At 41.6% G+C, this 12,080-nt stretch overlaps 1 protein-coding gene across 1 annotated transcript in view; it reads right to left on the bottom strand.

Moving 5' to 3' along the window:
• LOC109419207 (uncharacterized) overlaps positions 1–12,080 on the bottom strand; it is a 127,442-nt gene that overhangs the window by 21,551 nt on the left and 93,811 nt on the right. The window contains exons 3-5 of the mRNA XM_062846025.1: positions 4,155–4,172; positions 3,197–3,280; positions 2,858–3,039 (exon numbers count right to left, since the gene is read on the bottom strand). Coding sequence (XP_062702009.1) covers positions 2,858–3,039; positions 3,197–3,280; positions 4,155–4,172 — 284 coding nt within the window. The remainder of the gene's footprint in view (positions 1–2,857; positions 3,040–3,196; positions 3,281–4,154; positions 4,173–12,080) is intronic.

Here is a 12,080-nt window from a genome sequence, read left to right as displayed (position 1 = left end):
CTCAATCTGCACATTCTTTTTCGCTCGGCCACCTACCGATCACGCGCCTCTGCATGTCGCCCATCACTATAAAAGCTGTTACCAGCTCACGTGTGTTGCCTCAACTCTGGTAGATGGTATGATTACCTCGAAACGTTTGCCCTGCCACCAACCCACTAATCCAGGGAACTGGGCTTACCTTCCCGGAAGCTACGGGTTCTGCATTGACATTTCCTCCAACTACAGTGCCAAATAGTTTGGCTCAAGCGCATATCTTCGCTGGGTTGATGTTTCAATGGGCGCCCAGGAGACAATATTTAACCTGAGCTTCCACCCCCTATCGTAAGTGTTGTGATTTTTTTAAATTCTCGTATAATTCCAATTTTTCAACCTTTATCATCCTATCATGTGACTATCATAACTTTTTTTTTAATAATGATTCCACGAATAAAAATCTTATGATATCAACTTTTCCGTTGATCGTATTATGCGGGATAGTTAAGCAGGTTACATCAATGATGCATCAAAATAGACATTTTCGCATCATTTTAGACATAAACATGCCAACATGTGTTATAGTGGGCTAAGGACCATAAACAAAATTATGACAACTACATGTTCGAAATTCTGGAACGGCAAGGTTACGCTGGCGATAGACATTATCCTTATAGAACAATAACAGTAACAACATATATATAAATGAGTTTGAAGTTCCTTTGAGGCAACAAAACTCAAGAACGGATGAACCGAATCAGCATGGTTTGATTCGTATTCATGGTGGCTGTGTTTATAAGAAGAAAAAGTTAAGAAAATCAACTAAAAAATAAGAAAATTGCTAAAGTACTGACTTTTTATGATTTGGGATAAAAAAATAAGAAAATTGCTAAAGTACTGACTTTTTATGATTTGGGAAGAAAATCAACACGATCATAATGAAACCAATCTAGAATGCCGTGCTGCGATGACCATAACGATTGTCAAACCACCGCAACTTGGCAAGACAAAGTTTGCCGGGGTAGCTAGTTGGACAATAAAAATGCCCCACAGCCGTTTGCCGATACAAACTAGTCAACTTTGGATTGCCATATCTCAGTTATTTTTCAACCGATTCTTCTATTTTTTTTGTGATGAACTACAAATTATTAAAAAAGTTATATGATAATTGCTGATACAAAAGTTACAGATAGATTCAATTTTGATAATAAAAGTGTCCCAAAAGACAAAAATATTCATAGCAAAAAATTGTTAGTTCATATCATTATGGCACAGACGAAAAAAAAATCTGTCATAATTGATTAAATAAACAATCGGACATTCTCCACTGGGAATTAGCCTGCCTCGCTTCAACTTTGTGTTCTTTGAGCACATTCACAGTTATTGATTGAAGGGCTTTCTTTGCCTACCGTTGCAGGAATTTGTATATTGTGAGGCAAGTACATACATGAACTAGCATAACATGTGCGTGGGGCCTAAGTGCTTTTTGTAAACAAACATGTTTCGATCGCTGCTGGGTTAATCTTGATCCACCCACGAACATCAACACCCTTAACAGATAGCCCGAAGATTGCTCTTTCTGATAAGATTGTTGAGATGCGTGTTTGGATCGAGGTAAGCCCTACAGCGACCGAAACATGTTTGTTAAATAGACAGTGCTTAACCAGGATTAACGGAAAGCAGATCAACCGCAGAAGTTTCGACCAGATCGGCACAAATGAAGTAAGATGACAGATCAACAGACGGAATCGGAAGAAAGTTCAAAAGAAGAGAGAAGATGAACAAAGCAAGAAGCGGTTAAAACAAACACATCCGAAGCAGCAAATCAGAACAAGTTTAACATTCGAACGCGTCAACGGTTCGTCAACGGTTCGAAGGACCAAAAATGTTGACGCACATTCCAACGTCTGTAGGGTCGATGCCGTGAATCTGGTAGTTCCTTGCTACGAATGCTGGACAGGTTGGTCAAAGAACACAGGGTAACGTCTTCACGGATACGCGGACAGAAAACGAAGTCAGTTTAATACACGAAACACATATTTTATTGTCAAGCGGTATGTACTGAACACTTTATATTAACAAACTGTATATTTCGGTCAAGTTACTAGCTAATTAACGAACTAATTGGTGTCTACTAGGGCACCTCGTAGGCTTTCATAGTCTGAAAGGCCATATAATTTGGCGGGAAACCCGAAATACCCCGAAGTTCTATAGAAATGCCATTTTCTTAAAATATTCTATATGGGTCATCCTATTAGAACCCATATTCCGTTGAAATCAGATAATATCTGCACCAATGCAACTGTGGGACCAAATCACATTGAGATTTGTCCAAAACTGGCATTAACACGAGGTACACATTGATTTAATTCACAAATGTGGGCGTGACAAGGCGTTCAAAATGTGCCACTGGACAGTGGCACGCGTGTAAATCAAAGAGGTACTGCTGTCCTATCATTTTTGCACGTTTTGAACGCCTTGTCACGTCCGGATCTGTGAACGGAAACTTGTTGTACTTCGTATACGTAAAATTCAGCATATTTTTAGTTCCGTGTCAAAATTTGAAAAAAAAACTATAGTTACAGCATCTCAAGCTTGCTCAATTTGTATGAAAATTGGCGTTTGTCTGATCAATTATGCACCACAGTGTAGATACGTATATCACGAACATAAACTCCATTATACGTGAAAATTGGTTGTCAGGAGATGTTAAATATTATCAACGAAACAACGATGGACGTGTTAAGAACAATTGCCGCTTTTTAATCTTCAATGTGGTTTAGAACTACAGGCCCTTTCGATTCAACAAGTAGGTACAAATCGGTGCTACGATAAACATAATTTAATTGAGTTTTATTGGGCTGTCTTGTCGCCTAAAAATTACCTTTATCATCAGTTTCAGCATCGGGTATCGATTGAAAACGTTCCGTTGGCTTTTGGAGTCACCGTACTTGTTCATCAGGGTAACTAATGCCTTCTTCGCCGTATCGTATGACTCTTCCAGGCGTATGCGCACCGCTCGCAATCGTTCGTTGGTCTCCAGCAGCTCCTCGCGGCTCATACCGCCTAAGGTTATGGAGCGGAAAATGGAAAGTGGGAGAGAAGGAACACGAGGAAAATTGATAGTTAATCATCATCACCATAGATAGCTGTAGCCGTCATCCATTGAGGACGGTGACGGTTCGTGGATTGTGATGGCTGTTGAGGGAAACATTAAACCTACTTGGCGATCCTTCATCCTTGACGTCTTGCACGATCCGCCGCACGCTCTGGGTGAATTTTCCAACCAAATTGGAAGAGGCTGAGCCTGCAGAGTATTTTTCCACGCCACCGGCATTGTAGGCATGTCGTTAAAGAAAATATCTATAGATAAATAAAGTGAAGCGAACTAGTTCCACTTGGGGCATAATAAATCAATTCTAGGAAAGTAGGTGGAGGCAAAGTTTTGACACAAGCAATAGAAGATTTAAGTGTCTAGATGCCGTGATGAATTTAAGTGTCTTGTCCTGCCGCTGTGCTACTAAGATATTACATGCTCACTAAAATGTAACCTGTGCAAATCTCCGTATCTTAATTTTTTTTTGAGACTTTACCGCTATGCGGCATTCGTCTCTAAACGGATCTTCATTTGAAACAACGGCTACATTATCCTTCTATTTCCTTTAAGCTGCCTTATTGAATAATCAAAAATCTTTTTTTCATCTGCCTATCAAAATTTGCTATTATTGAGATTGAGTCCTTTTATTCTACAGGAGATTTAGAAGTTCAGTATCACTTCTTAATATGGTACATTGTTGAAAATTTGGAGTATATTTTGAAAGACATGAAGCAGTTAGTGGATTCGTTCATATCTTTTATGCAAATGAGGAAATATATCAAAGTGAATGATTTCCTTTTATTTTATTTTTTTTCAGTGTATAATCTCCAGCATCCTGCTCAGTTAATTTCATTGCTTCAATTATTTCCTAATTTCAATCATCGCTCTGCCCGGTGCAGCTAGCTAACATCCAAAATAAGCAATATCTCAAGCCAAAGTACTGTGTCGTTCATCCTAAAAACGTCGATTGGTCATAAATCGTTCCGCATCAACTTACTCTCTCGATGTTAGATTTTATCGACTTAATTCTATTTGAACCCGTCGTCATCATCTGTGTCGACGGACCACGCCGGTCGCTACTCACCGTAGTGCTTGGGGGAATCTGTGGAGGAATATAAGAAACATCAGTTTAATAGCCTGTTTGCGGAATGCACTGAGAATATTGACATCGAGTCACGACGAAAACAACCAACGACGAAGAGCGTTCGTATGGTTTCGCTACTATATCAACTACGGGTGTACACTTACTGAAGTGGTATTTGGTGGGTGGGTGCAAGGATTGAAAATTGTATGTGTTGTTGTGTCTGATTCGGAGTCTGTCTGGGTCAAGTGATAGCTGTGTGAACAGCAGGATATGGTATTCTTTCCGGTTGTTGTTTGTGATGTGGGTTCGTGTCTAACGACATTTTCCCGGAGGGATCGATGTATCATAAATGGCATAATCAATCAAGGAATTATGGTGAATGTTTGAATGAAATGGGACGAATTGAAAAATATTTCAGTTTTCTTTGTAGATACGAACCTTGTAACTAGCAGCTGAAATCATATCTTTTGTGTAGTGCAGAAATGAGTTTCATTTTTGATATTCAGCTACACATTAGTTATTTATGCAACAACTACAATAATGATTTTTTCAGCACGAGTGCTGAAAAAGTCGAGTTTTGCAACGAGCTGCATACAAAGTTTATTTTTTTGTAATAACGAAAATAAAACACAAGTAGGTACAGTTTTCTCTTGTTACACAAGCTCATTTCGAGTAAAGTGACAAGCTAGCATCCACTTGTAGTATTAGTCAATTCTCCTATCAAGTTGGCGATTCATGACTGTCACAAATTTTCAAGCTTCCATTCTGTACAGTCTGGCAGTCAGCATCTGTACAGTGTACAGTCAGCATCTGCAAGAAATAACACCGGAGATGACCTGCGGCATGCTCCTGAACACGAGAGGGATAGGCTTCCGGTAGATTTCATTTATAAGCAGTGAAAAAGCGTATAAATTTAAACCAATTTAGCTAGTACTACTTTTTGGCACACTATGGCGGTAAGCTACACAGCGTATTAGACGCCAATCACGTATTATCGATTTCTTAAGCACCAAACGGTATTATTCTTGATTTTAATCTGAGATTTAACTTTAGTGCGCATTAAAAATAAATCTCGGATCTAGGACTCCCTCCGAGGTGTCCTCCAGTAATTTCTTCGGAAATACCTTCAAGAATACTTTCAAGAATTCTCCAACTATGACTTCGGGGACACCATCAGGAATTTCGTCGGAGATTCCTTCAGGATTTTTTCATAGATTTGTCGAGAAATTTCTTCGGAGATTCTGTCAGAAATTCTTTCGGGGGTTCCATTGAAAATTCCTGCAATGTTTTCTCTGTGACTTCTTTCATATTTTTTTGCAGAAAGACCTACAGAAGTTCATACTTGGATTGCTTTCAAGAATTCCGTCTGGGATGTTTCCAAGAATTCCTTAAGTTTTTTTTCGGTGATTTCTCCACGTACATTTCTGATTTTGGGGATTTCTCCAGGAATTTATTCGGGGATTCCTCCAGGAACTCATTTGGAAATTCCTCCAGTAATACCTTTGGGGATTCCTCCTGGATTTTTTTCAGGGAATCCTCCAAGAATTCCTTCAGAGATTCCTCCAGGAATTGCTTCAGGGATTCCTCCACGAAATCCTTCAGGGATTTCTCCAGGAATTCCTTCAGGAATTCCTCTAGGAATTTCTTCAGGGATTGCTCCAGGAATTTCTTCAGGGATTCCTCCAGGAATTTCTTCTGGGATTCCTCCAGGAATTTCTTCAGGAATTCCTCCAGGAATTTCTTCGGGAATTCCTCCAGGCATTTCTTCAGGGATTCTTCCAGGAATTCTTTCAGGGATTCCTTCAAAGATCCCTGAAGGATTTCCTGGAGGATCCCCTAAAGGATTTCCTGGCGGATCCCCTGGAGGAATTCCTGGAGGAAATCCTGAAGAAATTCCTGGAGAAATCCCTGAAGAAATTCCAGGGATTCCTCCAGGAATTCCTTCAGGGATTCCTTCAAAGATCCCTGAAGGATTTCCTGGAGGATCCCCTGAAGGATTTCCTGGTGGATCCCCTGGAGGAGTTCCTGGAGAAATTCCTGAAAAAAGTTTCTGGAGGAATCCCTGAGGAAATTCCTGGAGGAATCTCTGAAGAAATTCCTGGAGGAATCCCTGAAGAAATTCCTGGAGGAATCCCTGAAGAAATTCCTGGAGGAATCCCTGAAGAAATTCCTGGAGGAATCCCTGAAGAAATTCCTGGAGGAATCCCTGAAGAAATTCCTGGAGCAATCCTTTAAGAAATTCCTGGAGGAATCCCTGAAGGAATTTCTAGAGGAATCCCTGAAGGAATTGCTGGAGGAATCCCTGAAGGAATTCCTGGAGGAATCCCTGAAGGAATTCCTGGAGGAATCCCTGAAGGAATTCCTGGAGGAATCCCTGAAGGAATTCCTGGAGGAATCCCTGAAGGAATTCCTGGAGGAATCCCTGAAGGAATTCCTGGAGGAATCCCTGAAGGAATTCCTGGAGGAATCCCTGAAGGAATTCCTGGAGGAATCCCTGAAGGAATTCCTGGAGGAATCCCTGAAGGAATTCCTGGAGGAATCCCTGAAGGAATTCCTGGAGGAATCCCTGAAGGAATTCCTGGAGGAATCCCTGAAGGAATTCCTGGATGAATCCCTGAAGGAATTCCTGGAGGAATCCCTGAAGGACTTCCTGGAGGAATCCCTGAAGGACTTCCTGGAGGAATCCCTGAAGGACTTCCTGGAGGAATCCCTGAAGGACTTCCTGGAGGAATCCCTGAAGGAATTCCTGGAGGAATCCCTGAAGGAATTCCTGGAGGAATCCCTGAAGGACTTCCTGGAGGAATCCCTGAAGGAATTCCTGGAGGAATCCCTGAAGGAATTCCTGGAGGAATCCCTGAAGGAATTCCTGGAGGAATCCCTGAAAGAATTCCTGGAGGAATCCCTGAAGGAATTCCTGGAGGAATCCCTGAAGGAATTCCTGGAGGAATCCCTGAAGGAATTCCTGGAGGAATCCCTGAAGGAATTCCTGGAGGAATCCCTGAAGGAATTCCTGGAGGAATCCCTGAAGGAATTCCTGGAGGAATCCCTGAAGGAATTCCTGGAGGAATCCCTGTTGGAATTCCTGGAGGAATCCCTGTTGGAATTCCTGGAGGAATCCCTGAAGGAATTCCTGGAGGAATCCCTGAAGGAATTCCTGGAGGAATCCCTGAAGGAATTCCTGGAGGAATCCCTGAAGGAATTCCTGGAGGAATCCCTGAAGGAATTCCTGGAGGAATCCCTGAAGGAATTCCTGGAGGAATCCCTGAAGGAATTCCTGGAGGAATCCCTGAAGGAATTCCTGGAGGAATCCCTGAAGGAATTCCTGGAGGAATCCCTGAAGGAATTCCTGGAGGAATCCCTGAAGGAATTCCTGGAGGAATCCCTGAAGGAATTCCTGGAGGAATCCCTGTAGGAGTTCCTGGAGGAATCCCTGTAGGAGTTCCTGGAGGAATCCCTGAAGGAATTCCCGGAGGAATCCCTGAAGGAATTCCTGGAGGAATCCCTGAAGGAATTCCTGGAGGAATCCCTGAAGGAATTCCTGGAGGAATCCCTGAAGGAATTCCTGGAGGAATCCCTGAAGGAATTCCTGGAGGAATCCCTGAAGGAATTCCTGGAGGAATCCCTGAAGGAATTCCTGGAGGAATCCCTGAAGGAATTCCTGGAGGAATCCCTGAAGGAATTCCTGGAGGAATCCCTGAAGGAATTCCTGGAGGAATCCCTGAAGGAATTCCTGGAGGAATCCCTGAAGGAATTCCTGGAGGAATCCCTGAAGGAATTCCTGGAAGAATCCCTGAAGGAATTCCTGGAGGAATCCCTGAAGGAATTCCTGGAGGAATCCCTGAAGGAATTCCTGGAGGAATCCCTGAAGGAATTCCTGGAGGAATCCCTGAAGGAGTTCCTGGGGGAATCCCTGAAGGAATTCCTGGAGGAATCCATGAAAGAAATCCTGGAGGCATTCCTGAATGAATTCCTGGAGGAAACCCTGAAGAATTTCCTGGAAGGAATCCCTGAGGGAATTCCTGGAGGAATCCCCGAGGGAATTCCTGGAGGAATCCCTGATGGCATTCCTGGAGGAATCCCTGATGGAATTCCTGGAGAAATCTCTGAAGGAATTCCTGGAGGAACCCCTGAAGAAATTCCTGGAGGAATCCCTGAAAGAACTCCTGGAGGAATCCCTGAAGGAATTTCTTCAGGGATTCCTCCAGGAATTTTAGTTGGTGCTTATAAGGATCTGAGTGACAATAACAAATCAGTTACCGGAGGAGTAGAAGTTAGGGTTACAGTTGGATCTCATATAGAACTCTGCCACTCACTTTACGTACATCGCAATTTCACAGCGCTCCTGTATCTTGCTGTTTGTTTTAGCTAAGTTAGGGCTTGGACAAAGAATTAGGGCTTAGTATAAGTTTGTCTCACAATCAAAGCAAACTCAATTCATTGGAAGACAACCTGACAATAGCAGTTAATGTAAAATGAGTGACAGCGTTTTAGGTGAGACCCGGCTGTAATGTAAAACCACAAAAAGGAGGTGCACACCTCGTTGCGATCATGTTATTTTATGTACAACGTAAGACCCAACGTATCACCTTTTCATCGAATATGTATTAGGCTATTTGCTTCTCTAGTAATCTTACAGTTTGAGGAATGTCTTCCGTTTGTGTAGGTTCTTGCCGAAATTTTACTGTATTCCTGTTATAATGCGGCAAAACGAAAATTGCCGTATTGGTTTGGAGAGGTAATTTAATTCGATAGATGGGAGGCTACCAGTTTCAATTTTTTTCTGATTCATATATTCTACAATATTCACAAAAAGGTACAATCAGATATAGTCAAACAAGGAAAGCATAAAATATTGAGAGTGGATACTTTTGTTACTAAAAAAACTATTAAAGATTACTGTATCGATTTTGTGATAATGAATAGGAAATGGAGTGGTATGTTATAGTACCTGATTGTTAAGGAGCACAAGTCCATATGAATGGGTTTAAATGAAATCAGGAGGCCATTTTATTAGAATCAAAAGTGGATGCCAAGGATTCAGGGGGTTTCAACAAACTGTACACTAATTCGCATGATGATTATCTTACATTTGGTTATAGTGGAATCATCTTCTATATGTATATTTGTTGAAAATTTTACACTTTAAGTAATATTTCGCCAATTTGCATTTACTGTAGTTCATTACAAAGCTATGGGTAAGTTAGAATAATACACATTTCATTCAGCGGGAAAATATTAACAAGATTTTGGAATACTGTAACAATGCTTCACAAAAAAATATCTGTTATTCAGATCAACACTTGAAGAGCAGTCCATAGAATACGAACATGTTTTTCGCAGAAGATCCAATAACGGTACACCTACCGAGTCTGTAAAGTTAAGTTGTGATCAATTGTATGTCTTTTGGTGGAGTTTTTGATTAAATGTGACTTCAACAGTGTATGTTGTATCTGTTGTTGTGGTAATATCTTGTGATGATTAGTTCGGTCTTACCACACTGTTTTGTTTGCTATTTTATTTATGGATTACCTGAAACTGAGAAAGAATATTAGCATTAGTAAAGTGTCAATCTACCGTAGTAAACTGCTACCAAGCCTAATGGATCTAACTAGCTTAATGATTCTATTCTATGTAACAAACCAATTCCAACAGTCCTACTGCACCATATGCCTTATGCATGTTTTAGCGTGCTGCAAACCATTCCTATTTGGAATCATGCTAAATGAATAATGATTTGTGGGTACGTATCTGTAAGTTCGAAACTGGTGTGTAACTCCTGTGGAATGGATTAGTAGTGTATCAGTGGCAGTGTTAAGCAGAATTTGTGAGACAAGTTTGTCTTGTTCATTATCATCTTCGCGAAATGTGATGCCATAAAATACAAGTATCCGGTATAATTTTGGAGGAGATCATCCGCACAAGAGTTCACTTATTTAGCTGTGATGTCGTCAATTTTCATTTTGCGAACATATACGTAGAGAGACCATCATACCTGTGATAGGAAAAAAAAAACAAACTAAGAACATACAAACCCACTAGCAGACTACACATGGCGAGCAGTTTTTATGCGGGTGCCATCAAATTGAGCCCATGTTTCAGGGCAGAATTGAATCTACCGTTACGTGACCTGAACTTTGAATTAGTCATGAGTCATCACCAAAATGCCAATCATCAGAGAAAGCAGGTAGGTATGGCACGACAATGTCATCATTTGTAGTAGGCTTGGAATCTGCTACGTGGTAGCATACTGTACTCCCATATAGGGTCAAGGTGCCATTAGTAATCCCAGATTCACCACATTAGAAATCAAAGCGATTTCGGGACCGATTGTTTCCGTCTTTTTTGTTATCATACGTGCTCACTTCTAACCAATAATACACAAATGAGAAATGAAAAAAAAATCACCGATTTTACCCTGTGTTTTGAGCAGGATGAAAATAGGAGTTTTTTTTTTGGAACAAATCGAACGGTATCCCTAGGATTATCTCAACAGATGTAGCATGGGAATTGGTTTACCAACTGAGTTGAGTGCAGCGCTAGATCATTTCTTGCCTTTCTCGTATACCACAGACAATGAAAGGCTATAATATATTTACTCAAAAAACGAAGTTTCGGTAGAAGGCTCGGAAGGCCAAGTGTCATATATGTGACTATATATGTGGTAGGGTGAATCGCCAATTATTGCACACATTAAAAACTCGTCAATTGTTGCAAACTCCATGCACCATGAGGTGTGCAACAATTAGCGAGTGTTTAAGCTGTACAATAATTGGCAATCTATCCTATCTATACAAAACAACTTTTTGGTGGAAGGTGTTGAATGTTGATAACATGATTTTGGATAAAAAAAAGTCTTGATGGTCATAGTTTCTGTGGTAGCAAAACAAGGTTAATCATATATAGTGGTGTTTGTTTCAAGGGGTTTCACCAGCCAAGGGCTGAAAGTCTCTCAAATAAAGATAAATCAATCAATCAATCAAGGGGTTTCAGGATCGTTCCTGGGACGCTTTGTCAGGTTTCGTTTCCATTTTATAATGGAATTACAGGGGTTTCAGCGCCTCAGAGAACTCCTGGAGTACCCTGGAACCCGTTGAGACTCCCTTAAAGGTTCCTGGGGCCACCTGGTACCTCCTGGTACCCTGTGAAACCCCCGGAAACACCCTTGAGATTCGCTGCAACCCCCTGAGATCTCTTGAAGCGCTCCTGAGACCCCCATGGGACCCCTTGAAATGATCTTGAGACTTCTTGGAACGCTTCTGACCCTCTGACGCCTCAAAGACCCCATGGATCCTCATGGAACTCCGTGGACCCCCTGATACAACATTGAGACCCTCCTATAAGCCCCTGAGATCCCCTGGTATCATCTTAGATGCCCCTGAAACCCCCTGAAACGCCCCTGAGGCCATTTGGAAACCCTGGAACACCCTGAGACCCACTGCATTTCCCCTGAAACCTCCTGAGACTCCTTGAAGCGCCCATGAGGCTGGTACCTAATGAGACCTTTGGGACCACTTGAAACACCTCTGCAACCTCTCTTTTCCCGTCCTACAAACGCCCCCTGGCCGCCGTTGCCATACGCCCATACCTGCCGTTATTATTACATTTTCTTATACAATATTGATTCTGAGTAGCTCTCTCGCTTTCGCTCTTTTTAAGCTGGGCATATAAAAAGGTGCATAAATTAAAAGTGCATACAATAACCTGCATAAAAGAAGTTTTTTCAGCCGGGGTCCATGGCGCAGTGGTCACACGCTTGTTTTAAAAGCGGATGGTCATGAGCTCGATCCCCGTCCCGGCACTTCGTAAGTTACTCTTCCCCGCGAGAGTAGCTGGCACCTTCTTATGAGCTCATGGCTCTAAAAGATATTTGGATATCGACGAAACGGCAACTCATATTAGACTCACAATCGGACTGGAAAAGGAACA

Source organism: Aedes albopictus, chromosome 1, assembly GCF_035046485.1.
Source record: "Aedes albopictus strain Foshan chromosome 1, AalbF5, whole genome shotgun sequence".
Classification (NCBI taxonomy): Eukaryota; Metazoa; Arthropoda; class Insecta; order Diptera; family Culicidae; genus Aedes; species Aedes albopictus.
This window is presented reverse-complemented; position numbering and strand designations above follow the sequence as displayed.